At 40.2% G+C, this 23928-nt stretch overlaps 1 protein-coding gene across 4 annotated transcripts in view; it reads left to right on the top strand.

The window, feature by feature from the left end:
• Positions 1–23928, top strand: part of ANKRD55 (ankyrin repeat domain 55) — a 115327-nt gene that overhangs the window by 67956 nt on the left and 23443 nt on the right. For all 4 annotated transcript variants that reach the window (XR_005355520.1, XM_038530627.1, XM_038530626.1 and 1 more), the window contains exons 5-7: positions 1306–1415; positions 11151–11211; positions 21276–21404. Coding sequence is in view for 3 of the 4 variants with exons in the window: in XM_038530627.1 (XP_038386555.1) it covers positions 1306–1415; positions 11151–11211; positions 21276–21404 (300 nt within the window). In the remaining variant the exon portion in view is untranslated. The remainder of the gene's footprint in view (positions 1–1305; positions 1416–11150; positions 11212–21275; positions 21405–23928) is intronic.

Below are 23928 nucleotides of genomic sequence, written 5' to 3'. Positions count from 1 at the left end.
TCTTGATGACTCGGACCTTAGAAACTAAAACCAGATTTAATACATTATTGAACTGTAACTCAAGGCTGAAAAACATTTGCTTCTATTTAAGACCTAGATATTATTAGCCAATTTAAAACAATATTCAATATTAGAACCTATGAGAATGTGCTTTTACTGAAAGATTTGTTTTCCAGACTTTCCAGAACCATAAGTTTCTTTTCTTACTATCTCTCTTCTCCGTTAATTTAGTAACACTTTCATTGTTTCCGGTATTGTGAGGGAAAATCAGTAATTTTTTTCATCTGACTGCGTAGTCTTGATGCTTAACTATATAGGAATGGAGAATGGCAGGAGAGAGAGATAATATATTATTCTTCATAATAATAGCCTCATCTACTTAATATGTCTACTTACAATTGAATAAGTAACTCCAATGGCTCTAGATGAATGTAGGAGGCATACTTCTTGGCCAAGTTGGTTATCAGTAGGGTTGAGTCCATTAAGGTAGTAAAGAACAGAAAGAGAGTGAGAACTAGCCTGCCATTTTACCTGCTCTTTGAAATGAGACAAGCATGAGGTGCAGTAATACTATTCTCAATCTGGAGAATTAGTGGACAGAAGAGAGTTCGCATAAAGTTTCTTGAGAAATTCATAGTGAGTGAAACACAGCAATAGGGAACCCTTAAAGGATCCTGGTGATACCCCCATATTCAGCATCAGAAAAATTGGTCAACAAGATGGCAGGGTCCCAGCCATTGAACTAGGGCTCAGGTTAGGATTCTAGACATTGGGAAAAGACATACTAGAATAAGCAAAATATTATGCTTGTGGTTAATAGAAAGGGAACTTGGAAAAGTGGACCAAAGCTTGTTTATCAGATATAGATAAACTGAGGCACAGAGTAAAGGCTAGAACTCAAGAATGACATAGGAGCCCAATTTTTGGAATTGGATCATGGCACCTGTGTCAGACCATTGACAAGCATCATTTGGAGCTAAACCCATAGAATGAGAAGGCTAGAGGTACCATGTGCCACATTTAGCCCCAGCAACTCAGTATAAAAGTGAAAAACAGCAAGTAAGAAATGGGGAATGGGAGACAGATAAGGGAATCTAGGAAACTCAGGAATCCACACCTCAAGACCGTTAGTCCTCTGTTGAAGTGCCTAAATTGGAATTGTTGTGATCCTGAGCCACCTCAAATAAAATAAAATATGTTTTTAGCCATACCAAAGAAAAAAGAGAAAGAAAATTAGAGAAAGCTTGTTGGTCTATGTTATACCAAGCTGTGTTATATAATGACACAGTTGCTCTTGTATTTCAGGGTTGGCTGGAAGGCTGTGTGAGTCTGCTTAGAAATGGTGCCAAGCACAATATCCCAGATAAAAATGGCCGTCTGCCACTGCACGCTGCCACTGCTGAGCCTGATGTGAGGTAAGTAGCCAGGTTCACACAATGTTCACATTGGGAGGGACTTAACTTGGATTAAAATGTCACTTAATCAACCCTCTGCAGTGAATAAAAACAAAACCCATCCAGTTTTATTGACATTGTAGTGGACAGGACCACATCTCGGTAAATCAAAATACCCTGGAAGATTCTTAAGCTCTACTCTCATTCCCCTCCTATTGAATAAAACCCTTTTCTTCTAATCTCTGATTTAAGAAATCCTATTTTTCATCATCTGAATTCTTATATTCATTCATTTAATCAGGCATTTATTGATTCAATTAATGTTGAGTGCTTATCATGGACCAACTGCTATTGTATGCCCTAGGGGTTCCCAGTAAGCATTATAGCATCTCTGACCTCACAGAGCTTACATTCTAGTGAAGGAGCTGAGTGGCACACTAGTAAACAAATAAATAGGATAATCTCAAAATGAATAGGATAATTTCAAATAGTGAGGAGGGGAGTGGAAGAACACTGACTGGACTCTGAAGTCAGAGTCATGCCAACATTCATTTTTAATATTCATTTATTTATTTTAGAGAGAGTGAGCAGAGGAAGAGGCAGAGAGAGAAGGAGAGAACCCCCAAGGAGACTCTCCACTGAGTATGGAGCCTGATGTAGGGCTTATGCCAGGACCCTGAGATCATGACCTCAAAATCAAGAGTTGGATGCTTAACCAACTGAGGCACCCAGATGCCCTAAAGTCATGCCAATATTTGTTGGTTGGAAGGAGGCAAGGGACCCAGCAAAGTAGAGTGATACAGGGAAATGAGTGAGTTAGAAAGAAAACCAGGTCAGTGAGTTGCAGGGAGCTGTATGAAGAAATATATTCAAGTAAGTTAGATGATCAAGAGGGTCACATTTTTGTAAGACAATTGAGCAATATAGGAAAAAGTTTTGTCCAGACTAAGTGTAGCTTCCCCAATTCTGTATCTAAAAGGCCTCAGTCTACAATCTTTCAAAAGCCCCTTGGAGCACCTAATAACAGCATTTCCCACTGTGGCATCAGCAACATTCTGGGCACTTCCTTAATCTCTGTAGCACAGAACATGCCTCTGATAGGAATTTAGGATTCCCCAGAGCTTGGTGCAGGCCAGTACCACAGGGGTGCATTCTGGGAGCCTCATCCTCTAGACCCTGTGTCCAAAACTAAACCTAAGGCTCTGCGGGGGTTCATGAGACCAAGGTTGAGAGGTAACTTGATTTCTTCATTTCACTCTGTTTTACACTAAAAGGCTCTGGGAAATTCCAGAACTATTCCCAACTAAGCATTGCCTCTTATTATCATTGGATTATATCCAGGAATAATAAAAAACTAGGATTTACTCAAAGCCAACAAAACAAGGAAGTTTGGAGAAGAAATAGCAAGCTCAGAGCTAACAATCAATAGACATCATAAAGGGATGACTCTCTTTTGATGAACTGGGAAAAAGAAAGAATGAATTTTCTGGACAATCCACAAAAATAGTTAGTCACAAAATCACACTGTTTTCCCAAGAATAATCTTTTAAAAATATATTTAAAATGTAACTTTAAGACTGTTCTGCCTTGATTGGCTCTATTTGGTCTTACTTGCCTCACTGAGCGGTCATTTCAAAATTTGCCTGATTCTAGAAGATAAATGCCTTTCTTGTGGTGATTATAGCATTTGTAACAAATTAAACCCAAAGCTTCCATATTTTAACACAAGAAATTCTTTGTCCAATGTAGGTGTTCCTGGTTTGGGGTGGCTCCCCTCCACATGGTAACTCAGGGATCTAAGTTTCTTCCATCTTATGGCTCCACCATCCTCTAGGATCACAGAATCCTCTTTGTTCAGCCTGGAAACGTGGAAATAGTAGTGTGGAGAAGCCCTCCTTGTTTCTTTAAAATCTCAGCCTTTGATATCATTCACTTTAGATCATATTCTTTTAATAAGGACTAGTCTCTTACCACACTGGTCCTATGCCACACCTGGGTATAAGGAACACTTGGGAATATAGAATCCATCTCCTGGCAATGGCTCCAATACAAGAAATGGGGTAATGAATTTTGGTGGAAAGCTGACTCTGTCATGCCATTGCAACCGACGGGTAAACTAAGCTTTGTCAGTCAAAATCACACTCAAGGTCAATTTGGTCAGTTGATTAGGCTCATCATCTCGAATCACTGCAGTAATAAATTGAAAACCAATCCAATTGTACTTCCTCTTTTGTGGACATATTAATATTGCTTATTACGCCCAGCAGTGGCCCTAGACTCTCTAGGATCTACATTACATCACTATAACAGAGATAACACAGAGTTGCAGTTTCCCCTTCTCTTGAAATTATACCTAGTGACCCAGCCACCACCTTCGGAAGAGCTGAAGCCAGAAAAATAAACATCCTTCTATGTGCTGATGATATAGTTTTATTGTCCTAAATGGACACTTAGCTGATTCTGGAAGATAATATTCTGCTTGAGTTATGATAATACTAACTGTGGTAACTAGGAAAACCCAAAGGTTAATGTTAAGTATTCCAAAATCAAAATAATCATTTCTGATAAATGTTCTCCAGAAATGAATTGGGTTAAACCTCAACAACCCATATAGCAAAGCAATTGGCTTTGTTACCTAGAGAACGTTTAGAAACTAGCTTGCCTTAAAGAATTCCCTATGGAATTACATTGCTTAAAATTAGATATTTTATCATTGTTTTATGAGAAATGTTATAGCCATGGCAGTGTTTGATAGCATCTGCATTCAGTGTTTTAAGCAGAAAGTAGTTAAGCCATGCTCTCTGGCACAAATGTTGGCCTTCTTTATTCCACTTGTTTGTGGAATTGTAATTGTAATAGTTTTCTAAAATATATATATATATATATTTTTTTTAATATATATATAAATATATTAAAATATATATATATATGTCTCGCTTGTGGGTACTCTTAACCTGATAGGCATAATGCAGAGGGAGTGACCTTCCATTAGGCCATGAAAACTTGTCTGTTTAATTTTCCTAAATGGATACAACTTTAGGCTGGTTTGGCTAACCACAAAGTATATAAGCAGCATTTGCAATGATGAGGAAAAGGAGAACACACAGCACATAATTTACCATGTTCTACACAGAGTTCTGAGTGCTTTCCATGTATTATCTAATCTTGACCACATGTTTATGTGATAGGTATTTCTATCCCCATTTTACAGATAAGGAAGCTGAGGTACCAAAAAGATAACTTACTGCCCTGGTGCATGTGTGAGGATAAGTAACCTGCCCTGTGGGCCTGATATGCTCCTAGGATCCACTGTTGTGGACCCTATAGGATGTACTTTAATGGCCACATTCTGTCATTAAGCCCTACCTTTACAAAACTCCTTACTGTCTCATTGTCAGAAAATACTTCGTCACAGCATCTAAAAAATGAGAAACAGCAAAAAAATATTTCTCCTAAAGGAGGAATTGCTGTGCTGCTCCTGATAATTATTTATTTGTACTATGTGAACACTGTGACTTAGGATTATGTTTTTCTCTCTGTATAAAACTCAAAGCCCAACTTATGTCCCACCTTTGGTACACATGTAGGAAGGATCATAATCACATCTTCTTTGTCCTGCCCTTGTTTTCTTTGCCTGGTTTCTTCACTTGTAACCTTGTTTTACTATATGTACCTGAAAACTAATGAAACTTCTTTTTGGATTGAGGTAAAGGGTGGCCAGGAGTGCCAGCTCTGGAGTCAGACCAACTGGATTTGAGTCTGGTCTTCCTCTTAATGACCATATTAACTTGTCAAAGCTCAGCTAGCTTTCATTCTCTACAAAGTATGAATAATACAGTATTTATCTCAGAATAAATAGGCAGAAGTAAATGAGAAAACATGTGAAAAGCATGGAACACTGCTAATCATCAGTGTTCAATAAATGTTGGTGATAATGATGGCAGTAGTAGTGATTATGATGGAAGGTAGATAGAAATTAAAAAAAAAAATACCACAGATCAGTGCTAAAGAATGAATCCCTGCTCCTACCACCGCACCAACTCTCACCCCAGCTTTCCTCACTTTAGCATACACAAGTCTAGAAAAAATATGTCACCCATACAGATGTGTTGGGGAGGAGGAGTTTCCTCTAAGCTTCAAGATTCTTCTGGATGGTCTAAGCAGCAAATTGACATGAGACAGGAGACAATTCACAGGAAAAAAATTAAATTTAGTAGCGTATGTACTGGGAACCCACACAGACATGGAAATTCCAGACATAGTAAGGTAACATGAGGCTTATCTGGGCTAAGGAGAAGGGTTGGGGTCTGAGAATACCAAGGGGAGGAAGGCCATTAGAAGGAAGGTGAGAGGAGATGTTTGAAAAACAAAGATTACCCTATTAGGCAGGTAAGTTTCTTAGGTAAAAGGGAATCTCTGTTAATAGTTCTCTTCCTGGTAGAGGCAGGCAGTTGAGGGGGAGATAAAAAGCTTTTTCTGAATCTACTAAGTTTTGATTACTTTTAACTCAAAATAATTCCATACCAAAGCAGCCCATCTTGGGGTGGCCTGCCATTGGCCCCTACAAGACTGTTGCTAGACTTTAGAATCCAATGAACATCAAACTCGACCGTTCAGTTCCCCTGAAACTTCCTTCCCTACCTTGCTAGTGCAAAAAAATCTCTACTTGTCCCCTAATTATAATTATAAGGCCACATTGTATCCCTGTACTTGGGTATTCATACTCATTTTAAAATCTACTAACTCTTGTATTTCTGAATAGTATGCTCCTTCTACTCAGGGCTCAACTGGGGGGTTTTAAGAGTGAAGCCCCAAACTGTAGCTGCTTAAAAACAAGCCAAGGGGACACCTCAATTAGCCCTTTGCACCCAGCAAGATTCTGTGATGGAAACAACTCACAGACAAACTAGCCAGTTCCAATACACAGCCTAAGCTAAGCTGCAGCTCAGTGGGGACTTAAGCTGATACAAGAATAAAGGATTTCTTATTATGAACAGGAAAGCAAGTTGGATGTACAAAAGGAAAGTGCACAGGTTTCCCTTTCTGCTTTGAACCCTCAGCTTCTCAGCAGGTCTAGGTTGTCTCCCTTTCAGTTCCTCATGGCATTTCTTGCTTCCTTGGCTTGGACATTCAGGGGGCACCAGTGTGAAAGAGGGGACATGATCATTACGATGAAGCTCCAAAGAGGAAGGAGTTGTGTTTGTACAATGCTTCACATGCTAGCATTGGAAGGCGAGCAGCGATTTCTTCTGAAGGCAGCCACCGGGCTCTCTGCAGATCTTTTTCATAGTCTCCATAGTTACTGGCAGATTCTTTTTTTTTTCCCCCTGCCAGAGTGCCAGTGGATCTGCCTTCTTTTCATGGCTTTTAATGACAGAGTGGGGAAGGAAATTTTATTTCTTTGAGGTTCTGCTCTCTAGTTACCAGGTGATGTATTCTAACCTGTGTATGGATGTTATATTACAGTATTACAGGATACTCTCACATCAGCAGCTTCAGGAATAGAAGGGCAGACAACTAGCTTAGGGACCCTTTTCCCCAACCATCACTGTGCTGGCCAGATCCAAGGCTGTGAGCCCAAGGAGCCAGTAAAACTGAGAAGCCAACAGAAACAAACTCCCCTCCACTCTACCCCCCAGCACACATCTAGCTGATCTCTCTCTCTCTCTCTCTCTGACCTACCAATCACCTTATGGAGATCAGGGAATCTCCAAATATAAAGAGTAAGAGCTTTTTTAAAAAAAATATTAAATTAGGGATGCCTGGGCAGCTCAGTTGGTTAAGAGTCTGACTCTTGGGGCACCTGGGTGGCTCAGCAGTTGAGCATCTGTCTTTGGCTCAGATCATGATCCCAGGGTCCTGGAATCAAGTCTCACATCAGGCTCCCCTCGGGGTGCCTGCCTCTCCCTCTGCCTATGTCTCTGCCTGTCTGTGTGTCTCTCATGAATAAATAAATAGAATCTTAAAAATTAAAAAAAAAGAATCCTACTCTTGGTTTTGGTGCAGGTCATGATCTCAGGGTCATAAGATTGAGCCCCATATTGGGCTTTGCATTGGGTGTGGAGCCTGCTTGAGATTTTCTGTCTCCTCCTCCCCCTCCCCACCTCTGCCCCCATGCTCTCTGTCTAAAAGAAAAATTATTAAATTACACAGAACTTACTGTGACATATAAATGTCATTCTAATTGCTTTGTATGTATTAACACATTTAAAATCACAACAGATCTTTAATAAATAGCTGCTATTATTATTTCTATTTCAAAGATAAGAAAATAGGGGCACTGAGTTTCCTAGCTTGCCTTAGCTTACTGGCTGGTTGGTAATGAAGCAGGGATTCTAATGGAAGTAGTCGGGCCCCAGCATCTGTTGTCTTACCACTCACCATGCTGCCTGTCTGTGAATGCTCCTGCTGGGCATCTGTGCCTGCTGTCCTGCTACTTGGGATAAGGTAGGCTTTGTGCCTAGAGAGCTGAGAACAGGACAGAGCTGATGCTAAAAAGAGACTAAGCTGGAGGTTGTGGAAGAAATACTACTGAGCCACCTCAGCACAGAACAAGGACTGTGAAAAAACAAAACTAAGAGGTTTGCAAGTCCCTTGGTAATTAAGACAGATGGGGAACAAGCATCTGGCAGGTTAGTCATGTACCATGGAACAGCATGGAAGTCCCAGCCTAGAATCCAAACACCTGCTTTCTAGTCCAGTCTGGATCACCACCAAGGCAATACATGATGGCCCTGCAAGCAAGATAGTGGTTCACGTCATTTGCTGACGTGAAGAAAGAGAATAAAGAGAAAAAGAGAGAGATCATATTTATCTGTAAATTTGTGTCTATCTTTGGAGACTGACAAATCTGAGACACAAGAATCAAAGGGAATCAAGGAGTATCGATTGGCATATATCAATCAGGGTCATAACAGGGAACTAATGGAATAATAGAAGATAACTGTAGCAAGCTTAATGGAAGACTATTGAAAATTAATAAGAGATGGTGAAATAATTTCCCACATCCACTCCCCCACCTTAAAAAGAAAAAACAAAACAGGAAAATGTTCCACCCCTAGGCTGGAGGGGCAAGGAAGGGAGCTATTATTGGAACTTGTTGAGAGCTCTGGCTGTAGAAGAGGATCCACCTGCAGGAGCCATGGCCTTTGGTAAAAGTCATAGTCAGAAAAGGAAGTGGCTTCCCTCCGTTCTCCTGCCAGTTCTCCTGGCCAAACCCAGAAAGAAGTCAGAGGGCAAGGGAGCCTGCATGATAAAGATATTGTGGGTCAACCTCAAAGCAGAACATTGCAGGGCAGTGAATGGATTTGAGAAGAAAATAAATATCCAGATACAGGATTCATCCCATGACCATTTGAAGGCATCCGCAGGATGTGACAAGAGGTCTTGCTCTTCCTCCCTCATTCCCATCTGGTCAGAGCCCGACTTCCCTCAATGTGATCACTGCCCTAGAGCAGCCCCCAGAAGATGCTGTCTGGCTACATATGATCTCAGTCTACTCAGGGTTAGCCGAGGATAACCAGATTGGACCACAACTGACCTCTTGCCTTTGCCTCCCACTCCCTCCATATTTCAGACCAAATGAGCCTTGAGATTAAACAGTGGCCAGTAAAGAGAGAGAAGAAAGTCAGTTGCCAGTTGCGCTCCAGCCTTATAAAACAACTCTAAGGGCAAATATATCCAGTAGCGAAATATAATTACAAAGATAAAAACAGTGTTATCCAAAAGTGCAATTATTTTTATAGCCTCCTCCCTCTAGATGGAGGAATTTTAGAATTCAGAAAGCTTGCATTCAGAGCCACTGTTCTTTTCAAGTCTGTGTGCTAGGAGCTTTACGCCTGCTATGGTATTCCGTTCTTACCACCTGTTACCCCATCCTGTTACACCCATGAGAAATGTAAGGATACAGAAGCTCAGAGAGGTCACACAGCAGTGAGGGCAGAATGAAATCCGAGCATTATCCTGGCTCCCCAAAGGACAGTGATAAAACTAGATTAAAAAAAAAAAAAACTAGATTTAAACCTTTGGCTTCCTGGTTATTTTACCTCCACAGCAAATAACCAAAGTGCTTCCTTAGTTAAGCTCTCTTTGTGTTACATTTACCACTAATGCCACATGACCACTTTCTTTTCTTCTATTGTCCCACTTTCTTTTCTTCTATCGTAGGTAGCAGTTTAACACTCAGGACTACAGGTCATCTAAGCTGAGAGACAATGATCTGTCTGGGGGAAAGGCTAAGCCATTTCATTTTTTTCAAATAATTCTTCCCAAAAATAATTTCCTTCATTGTCGCCCCATAGACAATCCTTTATCATCTTGATGAGTATATTAGTTTGCGAGGGCTGCCATAACAAAATAGCACAGACTGGATGGCTTAAGCAACAATTTATTTTTTCAAATTTCTGGAGGCTAGAAGTTCACAAGCAAGGTGTCAGTAGGATTGGTTTCCTCTGAGTCTTCAGTCCTGGGCTTGCAGATGGTCACCTTCTTGCTGCCTTTTCACATGGTCTTTCCTCTGGAAGCCTGCACCTGTGGTATGTTCATGTGTGCCCTAATTTCTTCTGAGAACATCAGTCAAATTGGGTTAGGGCTCGCCCTAATGGCTCATTTTAACTTAATTACCTCTTTAAAGGCTTAGTCTCCAAATATAGTCACATTCTAAAGCTCTGGAGACCAGAGTCATATGAATTTGGAGGTTGGAGGGGGTGGACACAAGTTAGTTCATAGCAATGAGTATCCACTAGTTAATTTATTCAATACCTTTCTCAGTGGTTTTCAGACCTGTTTACCAGAATTTCCTGAACAGCCCTTTTAAACTGTGAAAGCTGAGCTTCTCTCCAGACCTACTGAGTCAGAAACACTGAATAAAGGATCCAGGTATTTGTGGTTTAAAAAAAAAAATTCCCCTGGACATTCTGGGATGGAGCCAGGGTTAAAACTTCTAGGGTTAAGTGTTCTACAAATAACATTTGCTGTGTTACGCTTTAATCCTCATACTGAGCTATAAGGTGAGCACTTTTTACTACCCCCATTTTACAGATGAGAAGATGTAGGCACAGAGAGATTAAGGTACTTGCCTTCCGTCACAAAGCTGCTTAGCAGCAAGGCTGGGATGTGAACCCATGCAGTCTCGCTTCCTAACCACTACACTCAACCACTTCTCTCCCACAGTGTTGACTTCCGTCAACCAAGTGTGGGACCCAAGTGAGATAAAGAACTTGAATTTGAGAATCATTGATAGTTGCTTCACACTGATGAGTATCATTTCATGCTTAGATATTTGTATGTTTTACAAAAAAAAAAACAATAAGCCAAGTTGTAAATGCTGTCTCCTAATATAAGCTATACATTTAAAAAGTGTGACACGTGTACTGAGCGGTGAAGCAATTCGAAAGCATCGCATACATTTATGTGAAAGAATAAAGAATAAGTACTAGAGGACTTCAGTTCTTTAAGTGCACTCATAGATACACAGATCTGGTGAATCAGATGAGCCTAAAGACACACTTTCTCCATTCCCTTTGTGCTCACCCGCACCCGAGGCACTGAGATGGAGAGGAGGTGGAAGAAGAGATAGAGCAACCCTGCCAGGTGACTTCTCATGGATCACACTGTCTTCTTTTCTATGACTCTTTCCCCTAGATAAACAGAAAGGGCCCGTCTTCATTTGGAGTCCTTCAAGATACTATCTTTCTAATGTTATTTTTTCATACGGATTCTGTTCCTTTGAGCCTCTTCTCCAATTTTTCTTCACAGGCTTCTAACAGTCTTGGTGCAACAGTCAAACCTCAGCGAGATTAATCACCAGGACAATGAGGTGAGCCTGCCCTTTCAAGGAATGGTTGGCCATTGCACCTGTTAGGGTAGGAGGAAGGGCTTTTCTCAACCAGCGCTTCCTATCATAAAGGTTCAGAAAGGGATGGAGCACATTTTGGGGCTCCTATCCTGACAGGGGAGCTGTGTCTTTACTATTGACCCTCAGGCAGAAATTTATCCCCACCCTGGGTATGGGTAGCTTCAACTAGGGAATAATTTCTTGGATTAAGTACTTAAGTGTCTATCATACCACTGAAATTTTGTAATTTCCCTCTGGATATTGAGAAACAAATTGTTGTTCTTTCCTGTCTTCTTGAGTCCCAGAAACTTCAAGGGCAAGCTGTTACTGCCACTGCTCTTCTTTTGAGGGAAAGATGATAGGTGATAATTCCAGGCTCCATGCTCCGGAGGCCACATTATTAACACCAGTGATCCCAATTGCTGTTTCTTCCATGCTGCAGAGACAACATAAGGCCTCCAAGAAGACAATACAGCACTCTCAAACAAAATTCCTGCAGGAGTGTTACCAGATACCAGGCAGAGCTGCCCCAGAATAGCTTAGGATCTTATTCTAGCTACTTAACTCTTTTAAAAAGCAGGACTGATTTTCATTACCTAGCCTGTTTTCTTTAGCAAGCTTCTTTAAACTGATTTAAATACCTGGTTTTTTAGCTTTTTTTTTTTTTTTTTTTTTAATATATAATTATGTGCTTGGTTTGGCTGCACTTTACTAAGCATGTCTGGTCACTTTGACAAAGTGTGATAGCATTGAAAATGCATATGCACCCAAATCCCAGATTACAGTGTTTTCAAGGAAGCCAGGTAGCCATAGACAACAGTGTGGGAGGAAGTCCCCTAACAAGGGCTGGGCCCCTTGTTTCTTGAGCTTTCTGGTTCCTCCCAGCTAGCTTGGCATTAATGACCACACTGAAAAAGCCCCTTCTTCACAACCTCAATCTGAGGTTGGACACCACCCTGACTCAGTGATCACACGCTGCTTTCACTCTCCATGTCTTCAGGGGTTTAAAGCAAAGAGAGGAAAGAGAGAATTGCACTGTTTTAAACTTCTGCTTTAAAAATGAGAACCAGTGATGAGAGCGCACACTCTGACCACTCTGCCCATAGTGTGAAAAAAAGGAGCTTTAGTGGTGCAGTTTATGTCAACAGATCACAAACTCCTTAGAGTTTGGCAAAGTTGACAAATGCTTCATCCACCTCCAACTCCCACCCTCACCCAGAAAGGGCACAAATATAGTCATTTATACCCGAAAGCTTGACTCCTCTTATAGACCTCTAACTCTGTTCAGCCTTCAGCTGAAAGAATATGCTCCACCAAAGTGATAGTTCCTTGTTCTTCCTCACCCTGGGAGGCCCCTGGCTGCTGGGGACAGTGAAAGTAGACCCAGATCTAACAGTGCTGATTGTTACACTTTTCAGATAATATGCACTGAATATTAGAAATGTCTCCAGTTCCTTCGCATGCAAAGTAGCCTCTCAGAGGAGATTGTTCCCACTCTTACACCAGCGTTGTGGCCCAGTGACTTTTGTGTGCAGAGAGCAGGACCTCAAATAGGACACTTACATACAATGTTGCAGCTTCCTCTTGGGGACATGTCACAGCTCGTCTGAAACCCACCTAAGCCTACTGCTAATACTTGCCTGTGTTTTTAAAATACACACACACACAACAATGATGTAGATATCATTGCTAGTATGAGTCAATCAGTATAAATGTATAGGGGCTAGAAGCCCTTTACCCCTGGGAAATAAGGATAATTCGGACATGGAAAGAACACAGCCAAGGCGTTTTTTTCATTCACCACCTTGGTAGATTTCCTGCCTACGACTTCTGAGTGTTCTGAGCAAGCGATGGCCTGCTCTCCCCCTTCCTTAATCACTTTGCCAATAAGCTCCAGGCACAATGCAGTTTCCATTATGTATGATGGAATAACAAAGTGTAGGCATAGGCACACACCCTGTGTCTGCTAAAAACAGGAAAGAGAAAAGATCAAAGGCAAAAGAAATGAGGGAAAAGGTAAGTTAATGCTGCTAGTGAAGCATTAGGGTTTTCTAATACAAGAGGAAAGAGCAAGGCATACCTCTACATAGTCTGAATAAATTATATTCCCAGAATAACTGAAGGACTCCCAAGCTTATCACAATATTGATTAAAGATTAGAGGATCAATGAGTAGAAATCTAACTTTGTTAAGAGATAGATTAGATTATAATTGAAACTACAGAATAGAGAAAGAAGAAAGAAAGCCTGTCTCCTATAACTATTCAAGTAAAATAAAACATGATGTAGTACTTTGTATCAGGGAAGTGATTATCGCTTTAGCACCTGTCCTGATCCGAGCTCAGGGACTTAAAACAATGTTTTTACATTATTAGTTTTTACTTGTATGAGTAATATGTGAACACATTTGCTTTTAAAAAATGTAAATATTACAAGTAATGATAGTAAGTCCTTGATTACTTCCACCCTCCCACCTTAGCCCCCAGCTAATTACTGATGCGTCTCCTTCCCAATGTCTTGTATATATTCACAGACACTGTGGACTGTACCGTAGAAGGTATCACACTCCATATGTTGCCTCTACAACTTTGTTTTTTCACCTAACAGTATGTCTTAGAGCTCTATTCATGTCGATACATATAGATTTGGCTTATTTCTTTTAATGGGTTCATGATGTTTCACACAATGGAAATACCTCCCTTTAGTTTGCTGTTCTCCTGTGAATGTATATTTAGGTTGTCTCCAGTTTTTCATCATCACAAACACTCCTCTAAAGAGTGTTCTTACACAAGCCTCCTTGAGTATTTTATACAATCATTTCTCTAGAAAACCAATGTTGGGCACCAGGGTGTACATTTTAATTTTTAATACACATGCCTGGTGCTTCTCTAAGATGGCTATATCAATTTATAGCTCCACCTGCAGTTGAATAGTGTGCTGGTCATGTTTTCTTGTTTTAATTTGCATTTCCCTGATAGCTAATGAGATTGAGCACCATTTCACAGGCATAATGGCCATTTTTATATCTTCCTTTTGCGACTTGCCTATATAGATCTTTTGTCCATTCATCTATGGGTTTACTTTGTCATTTTTGTATGGATTCATAGTTTATTTTCCATTCTGAACATTAATCCTTTGTCTGCTGTTGGGTCACAAATAGTTTTTCACAGTCCATTGCTCATTTTAGAGCTGCTTGTGATGTCTTTTCTAGTACGGAAATTTTAAAATATGATATAATCAAAGTGATCATTCTTGTTCCTTACTGCTTTTGCCTTTGATGTCTTTTTAAAGAAGGCCCTCCCTAACCCCACAAGACATAACTACATTATGCTAAGTTTTCTTTTAATTGTTCTGTTCTAACGATCTGTTTATTTTTCCTGTTTCATTGACTACAGAGCTTAATTGTAAAGTGACTTATTTACAAGCTATCCACACTACAGAGTTTAATACTGTGGGAAAGGCAAAATGGGTCAGATTGTCCTTTGTGCCTTTGTTCTTCCGGACCTCAGAGGAATCACTGACATAGAGAGAAAGCAGTCTATTATAGTTACAGGGAGTTAAGAAGTTGCTAAACTCCTAGAATCTAACCTCTCTTGCTGGCATTTTAGCTTTGACAGAAAGATTGTCCCATCAAAAGGGGCTATAAACTAATGGCATCTGGGTTAGAACTTTGAACACATTTACCCAGAGAAGCACTGTTTTTTATTGTATTTAGGATATATTGTTGATCCTATATTGAATGCAAATTCTGATATAAGTAGATTTATGTGAGTGACCTGACAACTAAACTTTCATTATTACAGTACTGTGAGAAAATAAATCCAAGTTGTGAAAACAGATATGAACCTTTGGATATAATTCTTAACACTAAATTCTCTTACAGCATCCCTAAGATAACCGTAAGTAGAGACGGTGCACTGTAAAGGCAAAATCAATAGAAACAGTGCCTGACTCTAGAAATCATTTTACCTTATAGTTAGCAAAAGGTAAAATTATGAAGTAAAAATTTTTTAATGCTCTAGAATTTTTATCCTAAAAATGAACACCTTAAAAAAAATGGAGTAGAGTCACTGCTACTTAGGGAACCTTCACGTTCCCCTTTCCCTGTGAATGTCTAGAGGCAGACCATATCTTTTTTATCTTTGGATCCCTATACTCTAGCTCAGTAACTTGCACATAGTAGAGGCCTCACTCCAAATATAGACTTGTGTATATGTGTATATATTATAGTTAGAGAATTACTAAATTTCAGGAAAAGTCCTATTTTATTTTTTTGGCCCTTTCTCTTTGTTTTGTTGATCCAACTCAGTTACCCATTTTATTTATCAGACTTGGCTCTGCAGGTGACTTTTAATTATTGCCAAAATCTACTCTCAAAAAAAAAAAGATTTTATATTATTTGGGATCTTCAAAAAATGTACTCTAGATTCTAGGCCAGGATCCCTCATTCATTTTTATGACATGGACACCTCTGATGTGCTGGCGAAGCCAATGGATCCCTCTGCAGAAAAATGTTTGAAACAAAATAAAATACGTAGGATTACAAAAGAAACCAGTATTTTGACAATTACCAAAATATTATAAAGATCAGGTTTGTAAAGGTAATATGCAAGCTTGTTTGCTAATGCATTAAATAAGATTTAGTGGTAGGACCAGTAACTACTGTGCTAGTGACACATACAAACAATATTTTGAGGTATCTGCACTAATTAATGCAATACGAAAATATCTGTGATTTATATCATTGGCAAAGTCACAGGTATTGTTAACAGTACTGTGTGTTGTTGCCTAAATTCATATTTAAAGAAGATGCTAAATTTCACTTTGAAGTTAGTGACAGTAAAGATGTAATTTATTTCTCTGATCTAAGCTCACACAAAGCTTGTTTTCTGTCAGTGGCTAGAACCCCTGCTGTAGTGGTAATTCGAAAAAAGGATCTTCCAAAACCTTTTCATCAACAAATGAAATAATTATAGGTCTCCCAAGGTGATCTCCTTGAAATGGGAAAATAGTCATTTTATTCATTAAAAAATATTTAAGTACCTACCTTGTCTCATATAGGCTGGATTCTTGCTCAAATAGTTCACAATTTAATGCAGAATGTAGATGTTCTGTTTAGTTGAAAAATAAATACAACTTAGGTCTCTATTCCAAAGGCTTTGTTTAGAAGTTTGTTCTTGTTAAAATTTGCTCTTCTACTTCCATGGCCTAAGTTAATCTATATTGCTTTTCTTGTGTTAGTATCTCATTTAAATTATAAAAATCTCCACCCTAAAGATTTTTGTTTTTGTTAGATACATTGTTTTTATCTTTATTACAGGAAGAGAGTGAGCATTTTTAAAGTATTTCATCATTAGTGGCCATTCTTACCATCCTAAAATCCAACATCTAATTATTTTTAGTCTTCAGTTATAATCTTTGGCTGTTACTATGTGCACAACTTGTCTGGATTGGAAAACTCTAAAACAAAGACAATGAAATAATTTGTTAATCTTTTTGATCTATGATTGTAAAATATTTCCAAAATAAAAATTAAAGAAAATAGCTTTCATTCCTGCACTTCTAACCATCTATTTTTAAAAAATCTTTTAAAGCACATCGTGTATTCCTATTTTTTGTCTAGAGGAGACAACGTTTGTGGAAGTAGTCATATGTGATTGGGAGATTAATAGTAGTATGTGAATTCTAAAATGTCAATGAGAGCCAAGCTGGACTTCTCTGAAATTCTAAATCCTTTAGAAGATCAAGATTTCCTTGCTGACATTTCAGCACTTGCTATAATTTTATCCTCCAGGGTACCAAAATGAGGGATGCAGCAAGCACCTGGCCATATCACACATTTCTCTCTGCCTTTCAGTGTCTGCTGGAGCCAATCTAAAGTTCCCATTCTGAGCACTTAACCAGATTTCTGGTTCATAAAACACACAAGTTACAGTGGTTTGGCTGGTGTGGGGTGGGGAGTTCTGAGACATTGATGGGTCTTGTATGCCCTTAAAATTTCGTCGACACAGACTCAAGGCACAGAATTACTCATCTGAATAAGACCGCTGTTTCAAAGCAACCCTGATAGGCACCCAACAGTTATGACATACACTTAGTCCCATCAGCAATCTTGAAATGGATTCTAAGCCAGCTAAAACTGAACATTTCCCTTCAAAACATTCTGGAGAGCTGTGGTCTTAACTGAATGTGGGTTACTTTTCAGTCTTGAACCAGTATTTTTTGTTTTCCAAAAAGGTGGAGTTCTGTCACCAGGGCCATCTGAGTGTTTGCTGCAACATGTCTGCAAATGACTCTTAGGGTTTCAGCCCCTCGATGCTTCAAAGGCCCAATTGAGTCCTAAATGAAATTTCAGGGAGTAAGCTGGTAGAAAAGATCTCCACAGTTTGGACACAGAGGGCTGCCCTGCATTGGACAGACTCTGGTAGTTTATACTCTCCATGAGTCCAGGGGAGCCCTGATAACCTGTAATTCACGAATTCTTCCTGTGAGTATTTCTTGAACACTTACTGTGCGCTCACTGCTGTGGACATACCACGTCAAATAAGTCACAGTGTCTACCTTTAAGTGCATCACAGCTGAATACCTGCCACCACTCAGTGGCAGATACCAGTCTCAGAGCCCGAAGTCAGCCCCTTAAATGGCCACTGGTCTTAACATAACACAACTAGGATGCCTTCCGGCTCCACAGAAGCTGGAGGAAAGAGAAGGAGACACTTGAAAAAAAAGTCTAATTTCCTAAACAAAGTATGTTGTGCAATACCAGCGGCTGCACTGAAGCTGATTTTGAAAGTTTTGGTTTTCATATTACTAACCCTAAGGGGATTTATTTTTATTTCTCACTAGCCCAATTGAAAAAACAGCAACATTAAAGTTCCCTTGACTTGACTGATGGTTTGCAACCTGCTCTAGTGTAATATAAACAATGTGTGTGTGTTTATAATTATTATTTCAAGAAAGAATGAATGATTCAAGTCTTGATTTAGGAACACATGATCACCCAAATTCTAGGGTGCGGGGTGGGAGGAAATATATAGTTCAATACCTTACAAAAATAAATACTTGCCAGCTGTGTTTTTAGTGAAAGCCTAGAGGCAATGCCAAATAAAACAAATAATAATATAGGATGGCAACCCTTACACTAATAAAAACTACCATTCCATGAGAGTTAGAGGACCTGAATCTAGTTAAAATCACAAAGAATTCTCCAGCATTTGAGCTCATTTCCAAAATGAAAGCCTACCAGCATGATGTCTGGGAAGAATGTTATTCTCCAGTGCTGGAGAGACCTGGACTTGAATCTCAACTATGGCATGTATCCTTGGTCTCAGGCAAATTACTTAACCTGTGTTTCAGTTTCCCTATCTGTATGGGCCTAAAAATGGGCCTAAAAATGCCTTCCACTTAAGATTGTGTAGGTATATAAATATTCAATGAGATGATATATATATATATATAAATTTATTGACAGAAAGTAGGTATACAAAAAATGATAGTGCTCCTCCCCCACCCCACCACTTCACCAAAGCATACAGAAGTTGGATTTGGTAGGGGGTGGGGTTGTTTTAAGGAAATAGCTCTTGAAGCTTAGTGGTTGTGTTTAGGAGATAAGGATTAGCAGTGCATAATCATAATTTAATTCATAAACATATTTTCACACTGAGTTCTCATATCAGTAAATCATACCTAGGCATATAGTATTGCCATATACCTATTTGGAGAACTCATCAAAATTTCTTTCAGGTTTCAGTTGAAGAGTTGCTAGTAATGACCATATCTGACAAATTGATTTTCTATAAAGGAGAAGTCATGTTTTGCCTTTTTTTAAATTTATGTGTTTTTTTAAAAAGTGAAGCTAGATTTTACAAAAGCAAAAAAGTTCAATCAAGGATAGTTAAGAAGTTATTCATTTTTAGTAACTACTTACTTAGCACCTATAGTGTTCCTGGCACTGTTCTAAGCTCCACGGCTTCAGACAGCAAACAAGAACCTACCTTCATGAAGTTTACATGGCAGTGACTTCAGATTTTCTTTGATGTCTTTAACCCTGGATACTGGTAGCACTCCATGATGAAGCCAGTGAGTCTGAAGCAAATGGGACTCAGCATTGGGAAGGGGAAATCCATACATAATTAAAAGAATCTGATTCCCTTGAGTCCAGATTTCTAGTTCCAATGGGCCAAATTTGTAATGAAGAGGACTTATTGAAATACATTGAGTTATTCTGAATCCCCAGTAAATATTCAGCTGTCAGAATAAGATGTTGTATCAGCATTATTTTCCATATGGAACCAATTTCTTAAAATATACCCAAGAGTATATCTCACTTATATGACACTTCCAACTTGAAAGCAGACCATAATATAATGATTTAGAATTTTCAAACTAGTCAAAGGAATTAACATTCTAATCCCAGTGCCTCATAAACCTCAAACCCTAGATTCAGTTCTGTGCTCACTCACAGACTTGGGAGTTTCTCTAGAGCTCAGCTTCCTCTTCTATAAAAAGAAGGACAGCAGGTACCTGTCAGAATTGGCCAACTGTTATAGCAATCAACTCAAAATCTCAGTGGCCTGACACAGTAAAAGCTTATATCTTACTAGAGTCATAGTCCAATACTTGTTGATGGAGTAGCCTTATCTTCATCAGTCAGAGTCCCAGGCTTCATAATTACATGGTTCCAGCATCTTCTTCAGTCTTGTTCTCTGCATTCACTTGTTGGATGAGGAAAGAGAGAAGGTGTGAAAGACCATGTGGGTTTTGTTTTCTAGGCAGGCCTGCTAGGGGCTTCCACGCCTCATGTCTACAATGTGGTCAGTCTCCTGACCACATCTCTCTGCTGGGAGGCTAGGAAATGTACCCTGTATGCCCTGGAGGAAGAGGAAATAGAGTTTGGTGAACTCATAGTGGACTTCAACACAGTACCTTGTTCAGAAGACTGTTTGGAGGATTCCGTCAAATAATCTACATAACAACTCATAACTCAACTCATTGGATTGATCAATATTAGACTCTTACCTTTATGTTATCTGCAGAGAGGACTATGAAAACAACTTTAAAGCTGCCCATACTCTTTACATCTTAATCTAGAGTCATCTTAATCTAGAGTCATTTTAGAGATATTTTGTGTAATTGAGAGGTGTGAGCAAGGAGAAGAGGCCACCTTTTCATAGTACACTCCCAAATAATGCTGGGTCTTCGTGGTTACTGTTTCCCAGCATAAGCTCATTTTATTATTGAATGATGCCTAAAGCTGTGGCCACTTGAATGAGTCCGTCTGGTGAAACCCAACTTCTTTCAGAGTTTAAGGTCACACACTTTAGATTGTGTCAACATCTACTTAAAACCCTTCACTCTCTTTCCATTGACTTTAGAATAAAATCTAAATGCTTTATTCAGAGTTTGTATCCCTCCATCCCACATTCTCAGGATCAGCCCTGCTTTCCTCTCCAGACTCATCTCACATGGCACTCTCTCCCTCTGCATTCATTCTTTCTTTCAACAGCTATTTATCTAGTCTCTGTTGTAGTCGCTGGGGATACTGTGGACAATGCATCTCCCCTCGTGGTGGGATATGGCAGCTTAGCGTGACCCCAGTCACAAGTGGTTGCCTCTGTGGCTTGGCACTTGCTGCCCTGTTCCCCCAGCCGGCTCAGGGAGGCCCATGTAGAATAGTGATTAAACCCACAATTTCTCTCTCACAGCACCCCGAATGCATTCTTTATAGCATCGCACAATCTGGAAAATCCTTTTGCTCATTTGCATTTGTTATCTGTCTTCCTCTACCACACTGCAGTTCCCATGAGGGCAAGATCCAAGGCAAGGATCTTGTTTATCTAATTCTCTACAGTATTCTCCATACCTATTTTCCTGGCACAAAGCGGAACCTCAATGGATGTCTGTTAATTGAATGGCTTAAGGAATAAATGAACTGACAGGCAGCGACCAACGTATCTGGTGATGACCCTCGGGTCTGGGGGAGAGTGAGCTCCATTTTCCTTCCTGATAGCCTGTGTTCACCTCTCCCCTTTCCTACTGGTTTTGTAGGGAATGACACCACTCCACTGGGCAGCGTTCCACAACCGGCCTCAACACACTCAAATGCTGCTGAAGAAGGGAGCAGACCCCACCCTTGTGGATAAAGACTTTAAGACAGCTCTCCACTGGGCAGTCCAGGTGAGAAATTGGTCAGTAAACTTGTCTTAAGTGTAGATGGCATAAAGCAATGTTACAAGTTCTCTGAGTGTATCAGACCTGAAAGATGGAATTATCAAAGGTGTAGCCACTTGCACTGATATGGAGATGCTATGTGTGCTAGAGCAAATAAGATTCACACTGCCCTCCTCTGGTCCCTTCACATCCAAAGGGCAACAGCAAATCTGTCACTTCGGAGGTTTTGGGTACATCAGTTGTGGAGAAGGAAACCCTGCCAAGATACAGAGGGGGAAGAGAGCCTGCTTTGGCTGTCATACACGCATGCACACGTGCATGCACCCGGGAGCGCGCACACACACATAACACTTCTCTCGATTGCTCTCTTTCTCTCTCTGTCCCCATGCTTGCCAAGTAGCTCATGGTGCACCAGGATAAACCTTCAAAGTTTTACTATGAAAATACCTTTAAAGTCTTTGGACCATACTTCTCTTCTTCCAAATCCTGCAAAACAGAGTTCTTCCGGGTGACCATGAGTTCTGTGCTGAACACTGAAAATCATGATCCCATGATCACAGACGGGAGTCTCTGTCTGTATACATGACCAAATAAGTCAGAATAGGCCCAAGAAATCTCTAGCCCCAAGAGAAGGAAAGTGAGGACAAGGTGAAAGAATGCCCATAGCTAACGTCGATTGACAGGCTTTCTATTTTCGGGAGGAATGATTAATTAAGAGACATCTACTACATCCTTCAGAGGAGAGTGCTACTATGCATCAAGCTTGCTAGCCCATTCTGTCTTTTGAGAGCCAAGCACAGACACCTCCACTGTTGATCTTTATCACCCCAGTAAAGGCATCCTTGCTGAACTGCTGCCAGGATCCTTGTAAGAGGTTCCTGCCTGCCCTGCTGGCGGTTTCGCCCACTTGTTTCACGTGCAGAGTATACCAGAGATGGGCACCTGGCACTTTCAGGCCTGAGGTAAAATTGTAACAGAAGTGATTTGGAAACTGCTCTGGTTTTGTGCCTCTTTGACTTCAGTTACTCTGTATCAGAACTAGCCCTGAGCAAAACCATGAAGTGAGCAAAACTTGTTTTGTCTTCCCCACCTGCCTGTAGCATCCTCCTATGTACTTTCAGTATCTAATCTCTGCTTCTGCCTCCCTGATGCCAGTCCCTGCCCAGTCCTCTGGCTGGACAACCATGTGTGCTGGTGCTCAGTGGAGGTGGGAGTGGAATCCAAATCAGGCATTTCTTGTTTTCACCCTCATCACCCTTGCATTCTGTTTGCACAGATCTGGGATGGGGCTCACGTCTCTGTTCACACATCCTCCACCCCACCCCCAGTTTTGAGCTGCTGCTCTAATCCTGACTTTGCAATGAAATCAGCCACAGTGCTTATAAAGTGCTAGGTTCCCAGACCCCGCTCCAGACCTACCAGTTTGGACTCTTCAGGGGTGGGAACACCTGCCCTTATCCTCCAAGAGGTCATTTGGCAAAATGAAAAGAACACTCAGTACTCAACTCAGAATATCTGTTTGCATTGACAGACCTGGTTTTGATCTGAGAAAAATCACCAATCTCTTCTTGGCTTAACTATCAATGTATCTTTGGTGGATGAATGAAGTGTGCATATGACAGCAATATGTCATGTGCTAGGTAATTAGCATAGATAACCATTTTTATTATGGTTCCTGATTTCCTCCACAACAGCTGAGTTATCATACCCACATCTTCTTATTCTTTCTCTCCACTAAATAGGGCTTTTAACCTGCGACATTGATTTCAGTCCTGTCTGCACTTTAAAACCATCTGAAGAGCTTTTAAATAGTACTGATACACAGGCCCCACACCCTTAGATTTCAGCCATCTATTCTGGGGTAGAGCCCAGGCATCCATATTTTTTAAAGCTTCCTTCACCCCAGGAGATTGTAATGTGCAGCAAGAGTTGAAAACTGCTATGATCAATGAATTCATATCAATGGGTGCTAAAACCTTATCTACTCCTACCTAAACATATTTGCATTTTGACCATGATTTGGCATAAGCCTACTATGTCATTCATTTATTTACTCAACTGCTTAATATACATTTCTTGAGTATCTGGCATTGGGGGTAAAGAGGATTAACAAGACAGGCCCCTTCTAAAACTCCTACAATTGTATGAAATATGCTATGTGTGAGTGTGTGAATATGTTAGCATACATTTTTCTGAAAAAGTCATCCATGAGTTTCTTCAATTCCTCAGTGAGGATCGGTAACAACCTCTAAAAAATGGAAGAACCGTGCACCCTCTCTGTCCTTGTGGTTAGCAATACACTTCAGAAGTGGTGTGTCCTGCCCTTTACTTTGCAGAGAAGACTAGGTAATTCCATATGTCAGCTGAAACCATGATTATGCTTGCCGCCTTTAGCCTTCGTGTTCATTTATGGCACAGCACCAGCATTATGCTCCCTTTACAGTTTTTCCACATGAATGAGTCTATTTCCTGGTGTCATTTATTCCTTTTCCCAAACTTCCTGCTTTTCTCTTGGACCACATGAGACCAT

This window comes from Canis lupus, chromosome 2 (genome assembly GCF_011100685.1).
Source record: "Canis lupus familiaris isolate Mischka breed German Shepherd chromosome 2, alternate assembly UU_Cfam_GSD_1.0, whole genome shotgun sequence".
In the NCBI taxonomy this organism is placed as follows: domain Eukaryota; kingdom Metazoa; phylum Chordata; class Mammalia; order Carnivora; family Canidae; genus Canis; species Canis lupus.
Note: the sequence above shows the minus strand (reverse complement) of the source record. Positions and strands in the feature narration are given on the sequence as shown.